This window comes from Nomascus leucogenys, chromosome 14 (genome assembly GCF_006542625.1).
Source record: "Nomascus leucogenys isolate Asia chromosome 14, Asia_NLE_v1, whole genome shotgun sequence".
In the NCBI taxonomy this organism is placed as follows: Eukaryota; Metazoa; Chordata; class Mammalia; order Primates; family Hylobatidae; genus Nomascus; species Nomascus leucogenys.
Genome location: NC_044394.1, coordinates 90013223 through 90031902, shown reverse-complemented (window position 1 = coordinate 90031902; position 18680 = coordinate 90013223). Strand labels below are relative to the sequence as shown.

Sequence of the window (18680 nt, the reverse complement as noted above, 5' to 3'; positions counted from 1 at the left end):
GGAGGCACTCAGTGGCCTGTGTAGGGCCCCTGGTGGCCGCCTGCTCGCACCTCTCAGCCCCTTCTCTGGTGCTGGATGGGACTGTCCTGCGGCAGGGCAGGACGCCTCATGGGCCCTTCATGTTGTCCTCCAGGGCAAAGACCCCAAGATAGAAGAATTTGTACCCCCAGGTCAGTACAGAAATGTTCCTGGAGGCTTGTGGGCTCTTCCCGGGGCATGGAGGGAGGATTCTCATCCGGGGCGTGGGGGACCTCAGAGCGCAGAAGGTGGAGTGAAAGGACCAAGGACTACCCCCCCCCCGCCCCCACAGATGAGAACTGTCCCCTGAAAGAGGCTTCTAGCAGGAGGATCCCCAGGCTGACTGTGAAGGTAAGAGACGGGCAGCTCCTCAGCCACCCCCCAGGGCCCTCCCCCAGCCGCGAGGCCATGTGACCAGTCTCACTCTCCTGTGCCAGGCACGGGAGCACTGCCTGGGGCTTCTGGAGGAGGCACTGAGCAGTAACCGCCAGTCCACACGTACCACTGATGAGTGAGTTCCACGATCGCTGGGCTGAGGAGCCCTCCAAGCTCTCGTTCCCCTGGAGACTGCAGGACCCTGTCAACCCTGGCCTGTTTGGGCCACCTCTCCCCAGATTGTACCTCTCCTACTCCAGGGGACTGCCCCTACAACCCCACCAGGGCCAGGCATGGCTACAACTTAGGTGCTGCCAGCAGCTGCTGAGGGACAGTAAGCCACAGGGTGCCCAGAGAGTCCTAATCAGAATCCCTGTGCCCAAGGCCTACCCCACCAGGCCTCTAGTCCCACAGGAGCTCAGCAGGGAGAAGCCCAGGCCCACCTGATACCTTGTGCCTATTACCTTGCACCCACAGAGCTGACCTCCGGGCCCAGGCCGTGGAGCTGGAACACGAGACATTCCGGAACGCCAAGGTGGCCAACCTCTACAAGGCCAGCGTGCTGAAGAAGGTGGGCCTGCTGCAGGCGGACCACGGGTCGTTGCGGGGGCCCCTCCATACTCTGAGGCAGAAGCTGTTTGCCAGCTCTCTGGGCACAGGCAGTCCAGAACCCGCCCTCCCCAGCACACCCCAGAGACAGTTTATGGGGGTGGAGCTCCATTCTCCACTGGCCGGAGGTGTTTCTAGCCACCCCTGTGAGGATGGGAGGCCTAAGATTTGCCCAGTGGTCAGTTGCCTGCGGCCACTGGCCACAGAAACCCACTTCTAGTGCCTAGTGGAAAAGGAGGGCTGGGTGTGGCATGTCAGGAGGAGCTGGTGGGTGCCACAGCCTCCCTGCCTATCCCTGCCCAGGTGGCCGATATCCACAGAGCCTCCAAGGACGGGCAGCCCTATGACGTGGGAGGCAGTGCCAAGAGCTGCAATGCCCAAGCTGAGCCCCCGGAGCCCAATGAGTATGACATCCCACCAGCCTCCCATGTGTACTCGGTGAGCTGTGGCCCAGTGGCCTCCAGACCTGTGACCAGGAAAGGCTCCACTTCCCCTCTGCCCTCGGGTGCACCTCTTGCCATGGCCTGGCTCCCCAGCACGGTCCTGCCTGCCTCTTCCCTCCCACACTCCTGAGAGCGCCGTCCCAATGTGAGTGACTGGTCCAGCCAGCGGTGCCCTCGGGGGGGCCTAGTGGGCTGAACCTTCTCTCCTCCTGCTCACATTTACAGCTCAAACCCAAGCGGGTGGGAGCTGGTTTCCCTAAAGGCTCCTGCCCGTTCCGGACGGCCACGGAACTGATGGAGACAACTCGGATCAGGGAGCAAGCCCCCCAGCCCAAGCGGGGAGGCGAGCATGAGCCCCCAAGCCGGCCCTGTGGCCTCCTGGATGAGGACGGGAGTGAGCCCCTCCCTGGGCCCAGAGGGGAGGTCCCTGCAGGCAGCGCTCACTATGGGGGGCCCTCCCCTGAGAAGAAGGCAAAAAGTTCCTCTGCGGACACTTCCCTTGCCAAGGGCCGGGCTAGCAAGAAACAGCAGCTCCTAGCCGCAGCAGCTCACAAGGATTCTCAGAGCATCGCCCGCTTCTGCCGAAGGGTGGAAAGCCCAGGTCTGCTGGCATCAGCCCCAGAGGCAGAAGGTGCCTGTGCCTCCTGTGAGGGGGTTCAGGGACCCCCGATGGCCCCAGAGAAGTACACAGGGGAGGAAGATGGAGCCGGGGGACATTCGCCTGCCCCTCCCCAGACTGAGGAGCGCCTCAGAGAGAGGCCAAGGTAAGGGTACAGGTAGTTATAGAATCTTCTGGAATCCACACGGCAGCATCCCTTTTGCTCACTGGGCATCTGAAGCTCAGAGCTCACCCCTAAGATGGGCTCACCTAGGCCTCCTAGGATGAGGGAGCCACCAGGACCCAGAGCTGTGATGCCTGCTCTTCCCTCCACCAGCACCTGCCCACCCAGAGACGAGGGCACCCCTGAAGTCCAGCCCACCCCTGCAAAGGACACATGGAAGGGCAAGCGGCCTCGATCCCAGCAGGTGCCGGCAGAGATGAGGCTGTTGGGGAGAAGAGAAGGGCTGTGGGTAAGGCCAGGAGCTGTTGTGCCCTGCTCAAGGGGTCAGGGAAAATCAGCGCTTCTTTCCACACCTGGTGGCAGATGGGCTGGGCTGGAGGGAGACAGCCGGTGTGGGGACCCAGTCTTCCGGAGGAGGGGAGCAGGCCAGTGGAAGGGAGCTCAGGAGTGACCCTCTGCTGTGGCCTTTCTCAGGAGAACCCAGAGAACCAGCCTCAGAAGAGGCCTCGCACCTCAGCCGAGCCCTCCGTCATAGCTGAGGTCAAGGGCAGCGTCTCGGCCAGCAATCAGGGCACCTTGAATCCCACGGCTCAAGACCCCCGCCAGCTCTCAGCTCCTGGCATCTCCTTGAAGGAGGCTGCAAATGTTGTGGTCAAGTGCCTGACCCCTTTCTACAAGGAGGGCAAGTTTGCTTCCAAGGTAGGGGGAGTGGGTGGGCTCTGCCTTCTCCCAGGCCTGGGCCCAAAGTGCTGGGATTATAGGCGTGAGCCACTGCGCCCAGCCACCAAGGGTCCTGCTCTCTGCTTCTCTTCTCCCTCTCCCTTCCAGGAGTTGTTTAAAGGCTTTGCCCGCCACCTCTCACACTTGCTGACTCAGAAGACCTCTCCTGGAAGGAGCGGTGAGCGCTGGCATTGCCAGGGCTAGGAGGCACTTGGGAGGGTGGTCTACAGGGAGGAGGCTAACGCTCACCTCCTCATGCCCCCACCCTGAATCTGTAGTGAAAGAAGAGGCCCAGAACCTCATCAGGCACTTCTTCCATGGCCGGGCCCGGTGTGAGAGTGAAGCTGACTGGCATGGCCTGTGTGGCCCCCAGAGATGACCAACTGCTGTCTGGGCAGGGCCCGCGTCCTCCCCCAGATTCCAGCATGGGTCATCCTGGGCCTCGCCTGCTGATGCCAGGGCCGTCGTCTTTTCTCAGTCCTTCTCCCTTCCAACCATACTTGGCTTTGGGGATGACCCCAGACACCCCCTGAATCCAGGTCAGAGGTCAGCCCACCTTTCTTTCTGCTTGCAAAGCCTATAGACCCTTCTCAGAGCGGCCCTCATGGCTGGGTTTTCTGGGACACATGTCCAGGACAGAAGGTGGAGGGTGGTAGAGCTGCTGCTGGAAGAAGGGGAAGGAAGAGTGGCCCCTCCCCGAGTTTTAAGTCAGGACAAGGCCCACCTGTCCATGGTATTGGAAGCTACTCAGGGGAATCTCAGATCCTCCACCCACTCCCCCATCCATTACGATGCCAGCTTGCAGCCTTGCCCAGGTCAGAGCTGTGGCCGAGGAGAGGCAGCCACGTCCTGTTCCTGCTCAGGAAGGCCAGGCCTGACTGAGATGTTTGGGAGAGGAATAAAGTTGTGGTGTTGTGGCGCATGCGCGCGTGCACACAGCCCTTTTCTCCAGGGAGTTTTATTTTCTCGGCAGCTGTTTCTCCCGTGCCTGGGCTTGTGCTAATGTGGGGCCTGGGTGGAACCTGGGGCCGGGTGGGCATCTCCCTCAGACTGGGCAACCTCAGGTGCCCCAGCCGAGTTCTTGCAGCCCCCTTTGGGCCCAGGCCGTCCTAGAGAGGGTCTGGCTGTTTTGCCTGTTGGTGACGTGATAGCAGCCCCTGCCTCATGGCCTGCATGTGGGCCGGCTGGGCTGTGCTGAGGCAGGTTCTGGAACAGTGATCTGATAGCATCCAAGGCAGATCGTCTGGGTGAGACTTGGGCCGGGGGAGGCCTCATCCTCATCTCTCCCCGGCCTGCACTCCTCTCAGTTGACGCTGGGCCACTCAGTGCAAGAGGCACTGCGGTCTATCAGGAAGACAGTGGTGTACAGCAGCTCCTGGGCCTGCCCAGAGAGAAAGGCCTGTTACAAGAGGGCTCCCCAGCCAGCCCCTTGCTTCTGCCCTGGCCCACAGCACTCCGGAGCAGTGGGCATCAGCCTGGGCTCCCACTGCACGTCATGCCGGGGCAAGGCCCTCACATCCACCTTCCCAAGGTGGCCAGAGGCCTGGCCACTCACCTCTGGCAGCTCAAACCAGATGGTCTGGGGGTTGTCAGCTGAGCCATAGTTGAGTTCCAGGCCAGGGGGCCCCTTCTCCTCCAGAGGGCTTAGCAGGTGGAGCCGCTGCAGGCTCTTCAGGGCAATGCAGCAGTACAGGCTCTGGGGGCAGCAGAAAGCAGGGCTGGTGTCCTCTCCGGGGAGAGGTCACTGTGGGTGATGGAACGGCCCGAGGGTCCCTAGGCCAGTGCTGGGGCAAAATCTGTGCCCACCTGGGAGCTGGGGTCCATGAGGATGAGATGCTGGCGGTTGAGCCCCAGGAGAGTGGGTCCGGACAGGGCCCGCGTGCTCACTCGCAGCACCCCGTAGACGGTGTAGCCGAAGAGGGGCAGCTGGCGCACGGCCTCTGTGGGTGGAGAGGGTGCAGGCAGGAAATCTGAATGCTGCGGCCCTGGAACCTGCTCTGCCTGGCCCCCCAAGTCAGCTGAGAGGGGACAAGGCAGGTGCAGACCCATCCTCACCCCTCTACCTGCATTCCTTCCCTCTTGGCCTCCAGCCCCCACCCAGCAGTCCCCTAGCCCCAGACCCACCAATGAAACTGATCTGTGCTTCCTGGGGACTGTGTCCTTCCAGCCGTCTCAGCTCCTGACCCATCAGGTTCTTGATGGAGGCCGTGTTCACCTGCCGTTGCAGCTGCTTTGGCATATAAGCTAGCAGGTCCTGCCTAGGATGTGTGGCCGGGGTCAGTTTGGCCCCTGACCACCTGGTACAGGGCTGGGCATACAACATGTGCCACATAACCAGTGCCTATTGTGGGCAAGACTGGACATCCGTACACATGAACGAGGTGAGGGTCCTGCACCAGAGGAGCTCAGGGTGGGGTGGAGAAGACAGATGTCCACAGGCCCCGCTGCTCCAGGCCAGTCGTTAGGGCCAGGAAGGGTACCAGTCAAATGGCCTTGACCTTAGAGAAGGGGAGGGGCTTAGGGGCAGGAGTTGCCTCCACTCACTCTGAGGGGGTATTCCTGTTGGCCTTGCTGAGGTGCTGCAGGGCGGCCAGCCTGGCGAGCTGCACGTCCGCCTTGGCGCTGACTGGCAGCTTCCCCTGAAGGTAGTCCCACAGCACCTGTGTGGGGAGCACGGTGAGGAGGGCAGCGGTGGTTCAAAGCCCCCCATCAGTTGGTGGCTCTAGAGGCTCAAGCCTACTTTTGCCACTGTCACCCCCCCAGCCACCACAGACCCACACCCTTGTGGGGAGGGGGGCTTGGAGTTCGCCCAGGCAGGAAGCCACGCCCTCAAACTGCAGCAGCAGCTCGGAGGCAGGCAGGCTGACCTGGCTGTAGTGGGTGCTGATGTAGGTGGAGTTATCGAAGTGCAGTGGGGTCTCCCAGTGGAGCCGCCGGCTGTGCAGGCTCACGTCCTGGTTCACTACCACGCTGTTGAGGTATTCGGCAGGCTGCAGGGGCCTCACCAGCTGGCCTGCATGGGGAGCCTAGGTCCACTGCTGCTCAGACCACGCACAGCCCGCCCTGCCACCCCAGCAGAAACCAAACCACCTCCCCCCTGGGCAGGGGAGTGGCCCCACCGTGAGGCTCCGTCCCCATGCTTACCCTTCTCTTTGATGAGGAAGAGAGCGAATTCCTGCACTTCCTGAGGCTCCGTGACACCCATTTCCCGGCATAGCTCCTCCTGCACTTCTGCTGCCACCTGGGCATGTGAACAGGCTGCAATGAGGGGGAGGGAGGCTGCGGGACCCAGAACTGATGCCCAAGGCCTCCTCCCTTGGTGGCCCCCGAGCTCACTGTGAAAGTCTGGATATTTGTCCTATAATCCACACCCCCCGGCAGGTGAATAAGAAGCAGGCGAACGGCTTGTCCTTTCTGCCAAGGCAGGTTGCAGGGTCAGTCGGCCAGTGGTCTCCTGTAGGAGACACTCCCCACCCCCAGGGTGTCCCACAGTGCCCATCCGCCACCCCCAGTACCAGGAAAGCCTTCATTTCACCCGGTGGGGGCATCCGCCGGCGCCCCCCGTATTTGACTGTGCGCTGGAGGTGCTCCTGGCTGCTCCGGGCCAGCTCTGCAGAGAAGCCAGGCTGGGGTTATGAGGTGGCCAGGCCTCCCCAAGCCCGCCAAGTTCCCAGTCCTAGAAACCCCTGCCCCTCCTCCATCTCCCCCTCCCACGGGCACCTTGGCTGGGGCCTGAATCCTGCAGGAACTTGGTCAGGTAGGGCATCAGCCTGGTCGACGGGGGGAAGAAGCCTGTGAGAAGGCTGAGGAAGCTCCAGCCTCGAGTGCAGTGTTCCCTGCAGGGCAGACAGCTCAGGCTTCAGGCTGGCCAGGCCACGGTGCCCAGCTGCCCCCAGAAGCCACCCCACCCCACCAGTCCCCACTCACGGCCGGGGGTGTCCCGTGACCTGCTTGATAACCTGGCAGTAAATCTCATCCCTCAGCTTCTCCTGCTGGCACAGCTGTGGGGACAGGAAGGGCAGGTGGGGTGAGGGACGGGAGCAGTGAGCCTGGGGTCTGAAGCCCTGGAGAAATCCTGTTAGACCATGGGCTGGGGTTGAGTCAAGATGTCTCCCTCAGCTTAAGAGCATCACTGCACTGGACACTCAGTCACTTTCTTCACTGCTCCCCTGTCTCCCTCTGTCACACAGGCTGAAATGCAATGGCATGATCTCAGCTCACTGCAATCTGTTTCCCGGTTTCAAGCAATTCTCCTGCCTCAGCCTCCTGAGTACTATAGGCGCGTGCCACCACACCCAGCTAATTTTTGTATTTTTAGCAGAGATGGGGTTTCACTACGTTGGCCGGGTTTAATCTCGAACTCCTGACCTCAGGTGATACACCCGCCGTGGTCTCCCAAAGTGCTGGGATTACAGGTTTGGGCCTCCGTGTCCAGCCTTTTCATTTATTTATTTTATTTTTTGAGACAGTCTTGCCCTGTCGCCCAGGCTGGAGTGCAGTGGTGCCATCTCGGCGCACTGCAACCTCCACCCTCCTGGGTTCAAGCGATTCTCCTGCCTCAACCTTCCGAGTACTACAGGTGTGTGCCACCTTGCCCAGCTAATTTTTGTGTTTTTAGTAGAGACGGGGTTTCACCATGTTGGCCAGGCTGGTCTGCAACTGCTACCTCAGGTGATCCACCTGCCTCGGCCTCCCAAAGTGCTGGGATTACAGGGGTGAGCCACCACGCCTGGCTCCTGCTTATCCGATCTCTTAGTCATCTCTGCTGGCTCCACCTTAACTCCATGACCTCTGAGCGGTGCTGTGCCCTTGAACCTCTCTGTCTGCCCTTCTCCCCGTGGCCTCAGCTGGTCCCATTTGATGACTCCTGGTGCCTGCCTCCAGCCTTCTCCCTTGAACCCCAGACTCCTCCACTGGGAAGTCTGGGGTTTCAGACCTCACGTGTCCAGAACAGATTCCTCCACCAGCCAAGATCTGCTCCTTGAAGACAGTAGTTGTCCTCCTTCCCGTAGCCCACATGCGATTGCTCAGCACACTCTGCTGGCTCTGGATCTTCTGCTTCTCCCTTGCTGCCAGCAGCATCCCTCACCTGGGACCACTGCGATAACTTCCTTTTGCTTTTAAACTTAGACCCCCAGAACCTCAAACAACAGCCGAGTGACCCTGTGAAATGTAAGCCGAGTCTCTCTCCAGAATCCTGGTGGTTTCCCATCTCTCCAAAAATCAGAGGCCACTGATGGCTACAATGATGGCTACAAGGCCTGTGGTGGCCTGGACCCACTGCCGCTCCCCGTCCTCATCCTCCGTTCTCCCTGCCGCTCACTAGGCTTAGCCACACTGGCCTTCCGATGCCTGATGGTGCCGAGGCTTCCTCCAACATCTGAACTGTTGCCTGCCCTTCTCTGTCACCCCGTACTCACTCCTTCCCTCCCTGTAGGAAGGTTCCTGCCACAAAACCTTCTCCACTGCAGCAGCCCCTTCCCTGCATTCTTACTCTCCATTGACTTCTCACTCCCAGACACATAAGTTATTGAAAGCACTGCAGAGACTTAGCCTGTTGGCTTCACAGCCACGCCCCCTGCACGCAATGGGTGCTCAGTAAATACTCGGAACGATTTGAAGGACAGTGACCAAGAAAAGGGGATCTCCTTTAGGCCCAGACAGGAGGACAGGCACAGGCGCTGGGGGTCCCACAGCCCAAGCTTACCTTCAGCAGTTCATAGAGCAGATCCATCTCATCCTTGCCCCGGGGCTTGGACTGGTCACCCATAAACCGCATCAGGGCTGCAGGCAGGATAAGAAACGGCACACAGCTGGGGCTGTGCTGGGGCTGGCCCTGGCTCGTGCCATTGCTGTGCAGGGCCTTCACCTGCCATCTGATGCCTCACTCTCAAAATGCATGGATGCCAGCCAGGGCAGCTGGTTGCAGCTCAACTCATGGGGAAACTGAGGCTCCTGGGTATCCAAGACCCCACACAGCACATAGCATCCTCTGGGCCCATGGACTGCCTTCCAACCCCAGACTCCACACAACCCACAACCCTTGAGTGGGAGTAGAAGCGAGTGAGGGCCCTGGGGTCCAGGAACCACCAGTGAGCTTCCTGGAGTTGGCAGACTGGGACGGAGCCAGGCAGAGCTCAAGGAGATAAAGGGACCAGACACCCAGGTTCATGGCACTGCAGACATGGGGACCCAGGATGCCTGTGGCCACTCACCCAGGAAGCTGGCCACAGCCAGCTTGCTCACATCATCGCTGAGGCTGAGGAGCGACTCCTGGATGGGAGCCTGCGGCCAAAGAGAAGAGGCCATGGGTCTGGGGGGCCGTGGGGGTCAGAGGGCAGATCTACAGGCCAGACCCTTCCCTGCCTCTCTCCCACCTTGCTGTACTGCACCAGGCTGTCCGTGTCCTTCCCCGTGGCACCTCCATCTGTCTGGCCCAGCCTGTGGGGGGCAGGGGGAGACAGCCCAGCTTGTTTGGCCCTCCTGCCCTCATCCCAGCCAGCCAGGCAGGGAGAGTGCTAAGAGCACAGCCCAGTGGCTCTGAGCAAGGTGCTCTCTCTTGGGAAGACTGAGGACAGACAGGCACAGGGGTTGGCCCAGTGCACTCACAAGGCCTGGGACTTCCGGAAGTAAAGCAGGGCGAATTCCCGCATGGTGTAGTTGTGGGAGTCGGTGGGCAGAGAGGCATAGGCCACAGAGGAGGGCAGGCTGGTGGCCTCCGAGTCGTCACTGTGTGCCTGGCTCCAAGGGTGGGCAGGGCGCTGGGAGCACAAGAAACCTGGTGCCACCTGAGTGTCCAGTGCCCTGTCCCAGGGGTCCTGCCCCAGCCCCATCCCTCACCAGCCAGACACCAAAGGAGCAAGACCAGAAGTCAGGAAAGTGAAGAGCTGTTTATTAAGCATCTGCTGGGGCAGTGTTGAACTAAGTACCACGTGGGACACAAGAGCAGCCCAGCCCAGCCCCTGCCTGCAAGGAGTGCACAGTCTTGCTGGAGAGACAAGGCGAGCCATCAGGAGGGGGCAGAGGGGCAGCCACAGGAGACGGACAGCAGGGTGGTCCCACCGCATGGCAGCCTCAGAAGCGGTCAAACCCCTTTCCTTCCTCAGTCTCAGGCAGGCCTTGCCTCTGGTTGTCCCTCTCCCATCTTCCTCACCTCTGAGGCCCTGTCCCACCGAGCCAGCCCTGGTTCCCCGTTGGACAGCTGACCCCCGTGCCAGCCACTCCTCTGCTCCTTGGAGAAGGAAAAGTCGGGAGCGGCAGCCGGCTGCACTATGTCGGCAGGGAAGAGTCCGGAACGGCCCCCGGCAGAGCCAAACTGCCAGCCTGGAAGGCACCCAGGGATATGGCTCACCCACTGGACCCTCCGCCCCTGGGCAGCCTCTGACAAGTGGATGCCCTCCCTGTGTGAGCCCCTGCCAGCTCTGGTGATACCTGGCTCCAGGGTGGCCACCGGCAGCAGCTTGATGAGGTCCCCACGGTGGAAGCTGAGGAGGCTGCAGTTGTCAGTGATGTAGCTGCGCAGGGCGATGACATAGCCGGAGTCCTGTGGGCAAGCAGGTAAGGGCCTGGAGCAGCGAGCCTGCCTGTGCCTCCCTGTCCTGCCTGCCCACCTGCTCCCCCTGCTGGCCTCCCCCTCCACCTGGCACCCCAGACTTCCAGGGATTTGGCCCAAACTCCCAGCCCCTGCCCCCACAGGGAAGACGGACGGACGGGGAGATGCAGCATCGGTGAGGGCTGCCCGCCCGGCCTTCCAACCTGCGCCCCACACTTGCCTTCTTAAGCTCACTCAGGAACAGCTCAACCAGTGCCTCGATGGCCCTTGCCCGGGCTGTGTGCAGCACCAGCTGCTCGCTCTTCAGCGACAGCTCCAGGGTGGAGCTGCCCCGGCACTCCACGCCCAGCACCTCCGCGAAGCTGCGCAGGGGCCGGGCATGAGCTGGGGTCATCTTGCCACCTGCCCCCACCTCTAGCCCAGGGTCGTGGGCCAGCGCACCTGTATGAGCAGAGAATCTTCAGCTGGTCGGGGCGGAGGCTGGGGCCTTGGGTCACCTTGAGCAGTCGCAGCCCGCGGTGGGACACGGCTAACAGCCGCATGTCGCTGCCGCTCTCGCCCTACAGGAAGGTGGTGGGTCTCGGGCAGGCTCCTGGCTCCTGCTACTGCCCAAGATGCCCTGGAGCTGCCCAGGGCCAGAGGCTGGGCTTTGTCCTTCCCCTGGTGCCTGCCCCCCAGCTCTCCTGCTTGTGGAGGGTCTGTGCCCATGCACTCCAGGATCCAGGCTGGGGGCCTGGCATCCCAACTCCCTACCCCAGCGCCACTGACCGAGACAGGAAAGAAGCGGGAGAAGTAATTGGCCCAGTTGTCCCGAGCGGCCACCACGATGCGCTTCTTGACGCTGTCTTCAGTGGTGGTGAGAGAATCCAGGTCCACCTCCAAGTCTCCTGTGGGCAGGAAGGACCCAGGCTGCCCTCTGCTCACACAGAGGGGGCTCTAGAGTTTGCTCCCATGCTGCTCCCTCCTTCAGAGCAGGTGCAGCCCCCAGCACTCAAGCTCCCAACTCCACGGTTCCTGGACCCATACCCAGCAGGTCTTTCATTTTCCGCCGCTCATTCTGGGAAATCCGGATACAGGACTCGGAGAAGGTGTCCCGCAGGATCTGGGGGCAGAGCTAGGTGGTCACCACCAGGTCCTGAGACAGAGCCCATCTCCAGAGCAGCCATCGACATGCATGAAGGAAAAGCTGAGGAGGCCAATGGAGGGCGCTCTGGCCCCCATGGCCTGTGTGCTCAGCAGAGGGCCTAGGTGGGGCAGGGAGGGATGGAGGGCTTGGGCCACCTCCATTCACACGTCTCACCTGTCCCATCCCCTGCAACTGCCAGCCCTCCCTTTTCACTCACTGCCCAGAGACCCCGTGGTAACTGCCCTTGGATCAGCCCAGATACAAGATTGTTTGGGGCAGGGGGCGGGTGCTACTGCAGAATTAGGGGGAAGCGGCTCACTCCTGGGAGCGTTCAGAGGTGGCAAAGTGACAACCATTTATTAAGTACCTACTGTGTGCTAGAGCCTGTATTGTGCACTGTACACGCTTTGCTTTTAATCTTTATCTATAAAACTAGATGAATAACGGCCCCTACTTCTTGTTGTTGAGACAGAGTCTCGCTCTGTCCCCCAGGCTGGAGTGCAGTGGCGCAATCTCAGCTCACTACAACCTCTGCCTCCCGGGTTCAAGCAATTCTCCTGCCTCAGCCTCCTAAGTAGCTGGGATTACAGGTGCGTGCCACGCCTGATTTTTCTTTTTTAGAGACGGAGTTCACCATGTTGGCCAGACTGGTCTCGAACTCCTGACCTCGTGATCCACCTGCCTTGGCTTCCCAAAATGCTGGGATTACAGGCGTGAGCCACCGCACCTGGCCATGGTCCCTACTTCTTAGGGAGGTTGTGAAGGTTCAATGAAGGCAAGTCTGGGCACACAGAAGTGCCCCCTAGTGCTAGCTGCCAACATGCCCTACATGGTGTTAACCTGGCCTAGCCATTAAACAAAGGGCACCAGAGATGCCATCTCTGCAGATGTCTCAGGCTGGCAGGTGGGCCAGCTCTCACCTGCTCACAGAGGAGCCGCAGGTAGTAGGGATGGCTGAAATTCTCCCGTGGGTAGAACACCTGGAGGAGGGCACAGAAGGGCAAAGATTGGTGGGTCTGGTGCCACTTCCCAATCAGTCTCTGCCCTCCCAGGCCTGGAAAATCAGTCTTGAGATGGTGGGCTGTGGGGAGGGGATGCTGGGGTCCCAGGCTGGGATGCACAAAGCCTGCCGCCTCCCTGCCAGCCCAAAGAGGCCAGGCCAAGGCCCCACCCTCATGCCCACCTCCTTTCGTAGGAACAACTTCCAGGGCATGCCGGTGTAGGAGAAGCACACGCTGCCAGAGGGCGCGAGTAGCTGGGTGGAGACCCCCTGGTCCTCCATGGGCTGTGTCAAGCCTGGCAGAGAGGAGGGGGTGAGGAGCCTCAGTGAGGGGCTGCAGAGCCAGAGAGATGGGGGCACGGGAGGGAAGATCTTCGTCCCCAAGAGCCTTCCAAGGGCCTGGCTCTCCCAACCTCCAGCTGCCTTACTCCTTCCATGGCACCATCTCCTGCCTCTATTTCGGGCCCTAAACTTTCCCTGGCGTCCCTGAGGCTCATGGGCCTTCATTTTTTTTTGAGATGGAGTCTTGCTTTGTCGCCCAGGCTGGAGTGCAGTGGCACGATCTCGGCTCACTGTAAGCTCCGCCTCCCAGATTCATGCCATTCTCCTGCCTCAGCCTCCCGAGTAGCTGGGACTACAGGTGCCCACCACCACGCCTGGCTAATTTTTTCTATTTTTAGTAGAGACGGGGTTTCACCGCGTTAGCCAGGATGGTCTCGATCTCCTGACCTCGTGATCTGCCCGCCTCGGCCTCCCAAAGTGCTGGGATTACAGGCGTGAGCCACCGCGCCCAGCCTCTCGTGGGCCTTCTATGACCATGTCAGTCAGCCAGGGCCACTAACTTCCTCACAGAGCTGTCGGGTATGTGTCAGGGACAACACCCTGTGTGTGACAGCCTCTCAATGACAGCCCCAAAGATGCCCAGGCCCTGCCCTGGGTGGGAACACGGAAGCTGGGACTCCCCAGCTACGTATGGCTCCAAAGTCCAGAAGCCCGAACAGCTGGCCTCAGCCCTGCAGAAATGCCTTCAGCCCTGGCACCGAGAGTCTGTGCGAACCCTGCCTCTGCCCCAGTGACGCCCACGGCGCAGGGGAAGTGTGGTTCCTTACAATGATGCTCTGCTGAAAGGGTCCCTGGGTCCTCGGGCAGAGGCAGTGGTGGTGCTGGTGGAGGTGGGGGTGTCTGGGCAGTGGGCAGCTTCTGGCCAAACAGGTCCAGAAGGGACCCCTGCTTTTCCTTGATGGAGCTAGAGGGCCCAAGCTGTAGCGGGGCCTTGGGTCGAGGAGCCACAGCTGGTGGGGGGCCCTTTCCTGGGCCGGGGGACAGCATCTGGGGGGATACAGAGAAAGTACACAGGCTGAGTCACAGCACAAGGCCAAGTTCGCCCCAGAGAGCCTTGGGCTCCCCAGCGCAGCAGCACACTCTGGGGGAGACAGGCCGGGGTGCTCACCGGCGGGGACGAGTGGGCACCGTTGATACCCAGCTTGGCCAGAGCCTCGTCCTTGGGGTCGATTTTCTTCGGGAAACCTTTGGGCGTCCTCGTGGGAGAAGCAAGAGGTCACTAAGTTAATATGGTGATTCCCCGAGGAGCGGGACAGCCCTGGCCACCTCCCCCTGGGGGCCCACCTGGATGGCTGCACGGGCACAGGCACGGGGCCCGGGCGGCTCTGGTACATGCGGATGATGTTGCCAATTTCCCTGCTGGGTTGTGGCCGCTTGGACTTGGAGTCTGAGCTGTGCACCATGGTCCCCCTGCCTTGGGCTGGCCCTTGGCCACGGCCCTTGGCCGATGTCTCCTTGGCTGGCTCAGCCTCAGCCTCTTTTACAGCTTTGGCCCCACCTTGCTTCAATGGCTTCTTCACGATGGGGGAAGGAGGAGGGGACGGCACTGACCAGGAAAACAGGAAAGACGGTTAAACGCTGTGCAGAGCCACAGGAGCCCCAGGCCCTACCCAGCTCCCCACAACCTGCTCTTGTTTCCACTTCTTGCTCCTCCTGCTCCTGCGTCTCTGCCTGGGGGATGTGGACCTTGGCCGGGGGCTTCATCGTCCTCACTGTGATCTGCGGCTGCCCTGCAAGTGTCCAGATGGCCTTCAAAGTTACCCGCACTGGCCCGGCTGGGCTCCTGGATGGGCTGCACCAACTCCGGGGAGCAGAGCACACCCCACCTTCCCTGGCCCAGGCTAGGGGCACTGGCCATGTTTCTGCACAGGCCTGCCACCCCAAGTGCCCTCACCCATCTTCTGGAAATAGTTCCGTTTCTGCTGGAAGCTCTTGGGCCGATAGAGCCTGTCTTCAGCCTCCTCGGAGGTCTCCTAGCAGAAGCAGAAGTGAGTGGCAGCTCAGCCAGCCTGGGTGCCACACTCGCCACACCCCTCGGGTCCCCAGTCCCGAGCCAGCAGCCTCTTCCCTGCGTCTGCCTACTCACCCTGCCCATGTCCCCCGCCCCTGCAGTCCCCACCCTCACACCCCTTCCTGAGAACACGGTCACCTCCTCACCCTCAGGCAGCCACCCTCTGATTCCAGGTCACGCTGTGGCTTCTCTGGGGGTGTGGGGGGCTTCCTGGGCTTGGAGGTAACGGCTGAGGGTGAGGCCTGGGACGCAGCCTCGGAGGCCCGAGCCTGCCGCTGCCGCTGCTGCGTCTGCTGCTCCAGGGACAGGGTCATGGCCTGAGCTGTCATCTGCTGGGCCTGAAGCAGGAGGAGCAGCCAGTTCAGACCCTCATCCCCGAGCCACAGACCTCTCCTGCACCAGGCAGCCCCAGAGCCCTGCCAGCACTCACCAGGATTAGCGCCTGCTGGTTGATAAAGTTCTGCTGCTGGACGGCCAGCTGCCCTGCATCCAGGCTGGGAAGCAGCGGCTGCGGTGGCTGTGGTGGCACCACCATGGCTGTGAGGGCGGCAGGCGGCCAGAGCGGTGGGCACCACGGCCAGCCTTGAAGCTTGCTGCCCACTGTGCACTCGGGACTCCTAGCAGGACCCTCCCTCCTCCAGTCCCAGAGCTGGTGGCTGCTCTCCTGAGAAGGGACTCTGGTGCCCCCAGCCCAGACTTACCTGGCATGGCAGGGACTGTGCCCATCGCTGGCATCATGGGCATGGGTGCAGGGACCATGCCTGGCTGGTATCCAGGCATCTGAATCATTCCTGGGTACACTGAGGGAACACGCCCTCCCTGTCAGTCCCTGCCTGGGTCCACATGCCACCTCCCTCCAGCCCCAGGCACAGAGAAGAGCATCGGGCACTGGGTTGCTGGCCAGGGCACCAATCGCCACTGCCAGAGGGGTCCCAGGCCATGCCTGCCATGCTGCCGGGCCCAGACCCTGGGTGAGGAATCAGCCCCTCACTCACCCAGGGGGTAGCCCTGCTGCGTGGGTCCAATGGCGCCCCCACCCTTCATGCGGCTGCTCAGAGCCCAGCTTTGTTCCAGATCCTGAAAGGACAATGGTCACAGGCCAGAGAGCCCTGAGAAAAATGGAAGGGGCAGCAGAGGCCCCGGGGGGTTGGGGCAGGGGCATTCGGGGGCTGTGCCAGACTCACGCTGGGGCTGGAGGATATCACTGGCTGGAAGATCTGGTCCAGGAAGCCGTCCAGGCTCCCTGACCTCTGGACCTCCCCTGTGGGGCAGGGAGAGGGTTGGAGTCATGGCCCGGGGCGTGGGGCTTCCCATGCTCTGCCAACCTCCATGTGCCCACTCCAGCCTTACCTGTGTGGTCCCTGCTGGGCAGCGTTGGGGCTGGACCTGGAGGGGGTCCTGGGGGCAGTGAGGGGGCCTGGATGCCAGGGGCAAGGGGAATGACCTCGGCTCTGCAGGAAACAGGATCCAGCTAAGGGGGTGGCCAAGGCTGAGGGTCACCCAGGCTGGGGCAAGAGGTAGAAGCTGCTGCGGGGGTCGCCCCATGGTTGGGAGGAGGCTGGGTGGGAGGGCTGGGCCTGCGGCAGCTCCTATAAACCCCTGAGTGTGGCAGGGTGGCTGTGGGGTCCCCCGGCAGGAGCAGGCCGGGGAGAGGGGTGCTGGGTGGCACCTACGAGCCAAGAGGAGTGATGGGGTAGCTGCGGGGACGAGCTGGGTCCCCCAGGTCCTCAGTCTGGCTGATCAGGTCCAGCACAAAGTCGCAGCCAGCCAAGTCCTGCCATGCGTCTCTGGAGTGCAGTGACACTGACCAGCCCCGGGGAGGCGCCTCCAGGCCTCTGGGTGGGAGGGGAGCAGTCAGTGAGGCAGGCGGCCATCCAGAAGGGGCAAGGACCACAGGGCGGGCCAAGGGGGCAGGGGACTGAGGAAGGGAGGATGGCCCTGGAACCGCCTGGTCCAGGACCCAGGTTCGCTCAGCAGCGGGGACTGCTCCCCTCCTCACCTCATGGCCCTCCATTTCCACAAGGGCTCCAGCGGGGACATTTATTTTCTGACCTACTGAGTTAGAATCTGGGCCGCGGGAGCTCCCAAGCCCCTCATTCCTAATCTGCCCCCGGCTCCCCATCGCCATCTGCAGTCTGGCCTCTGCCCACCCCGGGACACCTTCCCTCCCTCCCCTCCCTCCCCCCAAGACTGGGCTTGGAGAAGGAGGAGGGTATAGGACAATGGTCACTTTGGCCACACTGTCCCCCATCCCCAGTTCCCATACCTGCTCTGCAGGATCCACCCAGCTAGCTGCTCCCCGGTGGTCCAGGACTCCACCTCGGCCGAGTAGCACTCCTCTGCAGGGGCGCGGGGGGTGGGGGCAAAAGTGAGGGACAGCAAGGTCCACCCTGACAGGAAGGGGCTGCTGTCCCCATGAGGATTTCAAAAGCAGGACAGAGGGGAGGGAGACCAGGGTCACTGAGGACAGGGCAGCAGGAAGGCTGGAGCAGGAAGGGGTTCCAGGGAGGGCAAAGGGGCAGGGCTGGCCCCACTTCAGGCCTGGGAGGCCTCAGCCAGAGGCAGCCCTCACCGCTGAAGGTGAACACGTCCAGCGCCATGCGGCCCCGCCGCCATCCGGCCAGCCACTCCAGCTGGGTCGGGGGGTGGGCCCGAGTGGCCCCCAAGGCCAGCTGCGACTGCTCCAAGGCCCCCAGCAGCTTGTGCTGGCACAGCGCTGCCATGCCCCTGGGGGCCTGGTCAGACACGAACCTGCAGGGTGGGCACAGGCTGCAGTGGAGGCAGGGTGATCCAGTGACCCCACCTGCCAGGTCCCCACCTCCCAGGCCCCTTACTTGAGCAGCGGCTTCTGTAGGACAGGCAGTGGGGGAAATGCACTGAGCAGAATAGCCATGAGGGCCCAGCCACGCTGGCTCTGCTGTTCGTCTGGGTTCTGCCATAGCTGGGCCACCAGCTGGCTAAAGAGCTCATTCCGCAGCCCTGGCCGGGACTGCCCCTGCCGCACCAGGTATGTGCCCATGGTCTGCCTCTGCCAGGACTCCAGGGATCCGTCCCTCAGGAGCCGCAGCATCTGCCGACACAGCCGGGAAAGAGCAGGATGTGCAGGGCTCCCAGGCGCCCGTCCTGTCCCTTCTCCAATGTGTCACTCACCACTTTGTTGATGTCCAAGGCATGCTGAGGGTTCTCTCCGTCCAGCTGGGTTAGGGGCTTCGCCAGGGGCTGCCCCAGCCTGGGCAGGGATGGCTCCTGCAAGGAAGGAGAGGGCTTAGTCCATGCTCGCCAGCTGCTAAGACAGCCCGGGGGTCCCCACCACCGGAGCAGACATCTTGGGAGAGGCAGAGGGCTGGACGGAACTATGCATCTTAATGCTTTTTTTATTTTATTTTTTATTTTGAGGCAGAGTCTTGCTCTGTCGCTCAGGCTGGAGTGCAGTGGCACAATCTCAGCTCACTGTAGCCTCCACCTCCCAGGTTCAAGTGATTCTCCTGTCTCAGCCTCCTGAGTAGCTGGGACTACAGGCACCTGCCACCGCGCCCGGCTAATTTTTGTATTTTTAGTAGAGACGGGGTTTCACCATGTTGGCCAGGCTGGTCTCAAACTTCTGACCTCAGGTGATCCACCCACCTCGGCCTCCCAAAGTGCTGGGATTACAAGCATGAGCCACCATGCCCAGCCTATATGTGCAGTCTGGAATCCTGCATT

The 18680-nt window shown here is 61.8% G+C and overlaps 2 protein-coding genes across 4 annotated transcripts in view; one reads left to right on the top strand and one right to left on the bottom strand.

Annotated features, from left to right (window-relative positions):
* The window catches only part of RECQL5 (RecQ like helicase 5), a 39811-nt gene extending 35917 nt beyond the window's left edge, over window positions 1-3894 (top strand). For 2 of the 3 annotated variants that reach the window (XM_030828515.1, XM_030828516.1), the window contains exons 11-20: window positions 134-170; window positions 311-369; window positions 456-529; window positions 871-964; window positions 1306-1440; window positions 1671-2209; window positions 2381-2516; window positions 2702-2926; window positions 3056-3125; window positions 3226-3885. In XM_030828515.1, the coding sequence (XP_030684375.1) occupies window positions 134-170; window positions 311-369; window positions 456-529; window positions 871-964; window positions 1306-1440; window positions 1671-2209; window positions 2381-2516; window positions 2702-2926; window positions 3056-3125; window positions 3226-3326 (1470 nt within the window). In that variant the 3' untranslated portion in view covers window positions 3327-3885. Of the gene's footprint in view, window positions 1-133; window positions 171-310; window positions 370-455; window positions 530-870; window positions 965-1305; window positions 1441-1670; window positions 2210-2380; window positions 2517-2701; window positions 2927-3055; window positions 3126-3225 lie in introns of all 3 variants that reach the window. The other variant, XM_030828517.1, reaches the window with a different exon arrangement.
* The window catches only part of MYO15B (myosin XVB), a 43804-nt gene continuing 29013 nt past the window's right edge, over window positions 3890-18680 (bottom strand). The window contains exons 25-63 of the mRNA XM_030828514.1: window positions 18129-18224; window positions 17813-18048; window positions 17551-17729; window positions 17245-17317; window positions 16652-16813; window positions 16329-16429; window positions 16163-16239; window positions 15974-16055; window positions 15680-15778; window positions 15409-15515; window positions 15125-15316; window positions 14862-14940; window positions 14593-14697; window positions 14252-14513; window positions 14076-14163; window positions 13735-13954; window positions 12809-12921; window positions 12546-12605; window positions 11526-11601; window positions 11268-11386; window positions 10941-11059; window positions 10720-10861; window positions 10379-10490; window positions 10101-10270; window positions 9557-9708; window positions 9325-9388; window positions 9163-9232; window positions 8655-8731; window positions 6875-6948; window positions 6668-6783; window positions 6463-6557; window positions 6284-6361; window positions 6092-6188; window positions 5815-5960; window positions 5492-5607; window positions 5072-5205; window positions 4754-4887; window positions 4503-4643; window positions 3890-4328 (exon numbers count right to left, since the gene is read on the bottom strand). Coding sequence (XP_030684374.1) covers window positions 4251-4328; window positions 4503-4643; window positions 4754-4887; window positions 5072-5205; window positions 5492-5607; window positions 5815-5960; window positions 6092-6188; window positions 6284-6361; window positions 6463-6557; window positions 6668-6783; window positions 6875-6948; window positions 8655-8731; window positions 9163-9232; window positions 9325-9388; window positions 9557-9708; window positions 10101-10270; window positions 10379-10490; window positions 10720-10861; window positions 10941-11059; window positions 11268-11386; window positions 11526-11601; window positions 12546-12605; window positions 12809-12921; window positions 13735-13954; window positions 14076-14163; window positions 14252-14513; window positions 14593-14697; window positions 14862-14940; window positions 15125-15316; window positions 15409-15515; window positions 15680-15778; window positions 15974-16055; window positions 16163-16239; window positions 16329-16429; window positions 16652-16813; window positions 17245-17317; window positions 17551-17729; window positions 17813-18048; window positions 18129-18224 — 4641 coding nt within the window. The 3' untranslated portion in view covers window positions 3890-4250. The remainder of the gene's footprint in view (window positions 4329-4502; window positions 4644-4753; window positions 4888-5071; window positions 5206-5491; window positions 5608-5814; window positions 5961-6091; window positions 6189-6283; window positions 6362-6462; window positions 6558-6667; window positions 6784-6874; window positions 6949-8654; window positions 8732-9162; window positions 9233-9324; window positions 9389-9556; window positions 9709-10100; window positions 10271-10378; window positions 10491-10719; window positions 10862-10940; window positions 11060-11267; window positions 11387-11525; window positions 11602-12545; window positions 12606-12808; window positions 12922-13734; window positions 13955-14075; window positions 14164-14251; window positions 14514-14592; window positions 14698-14861; window positions 14941-15124; window positions 15317-15408; window positions 15516-15679; window positions 15779-15973; window positions 16056-16162; window positions 16240-16328; window positions 16430-16651; window positions 16814-17244; window positions 17318-17550; window positions 17730-17812; window positions 18049-18128; window positions 18225-18680) is intronic.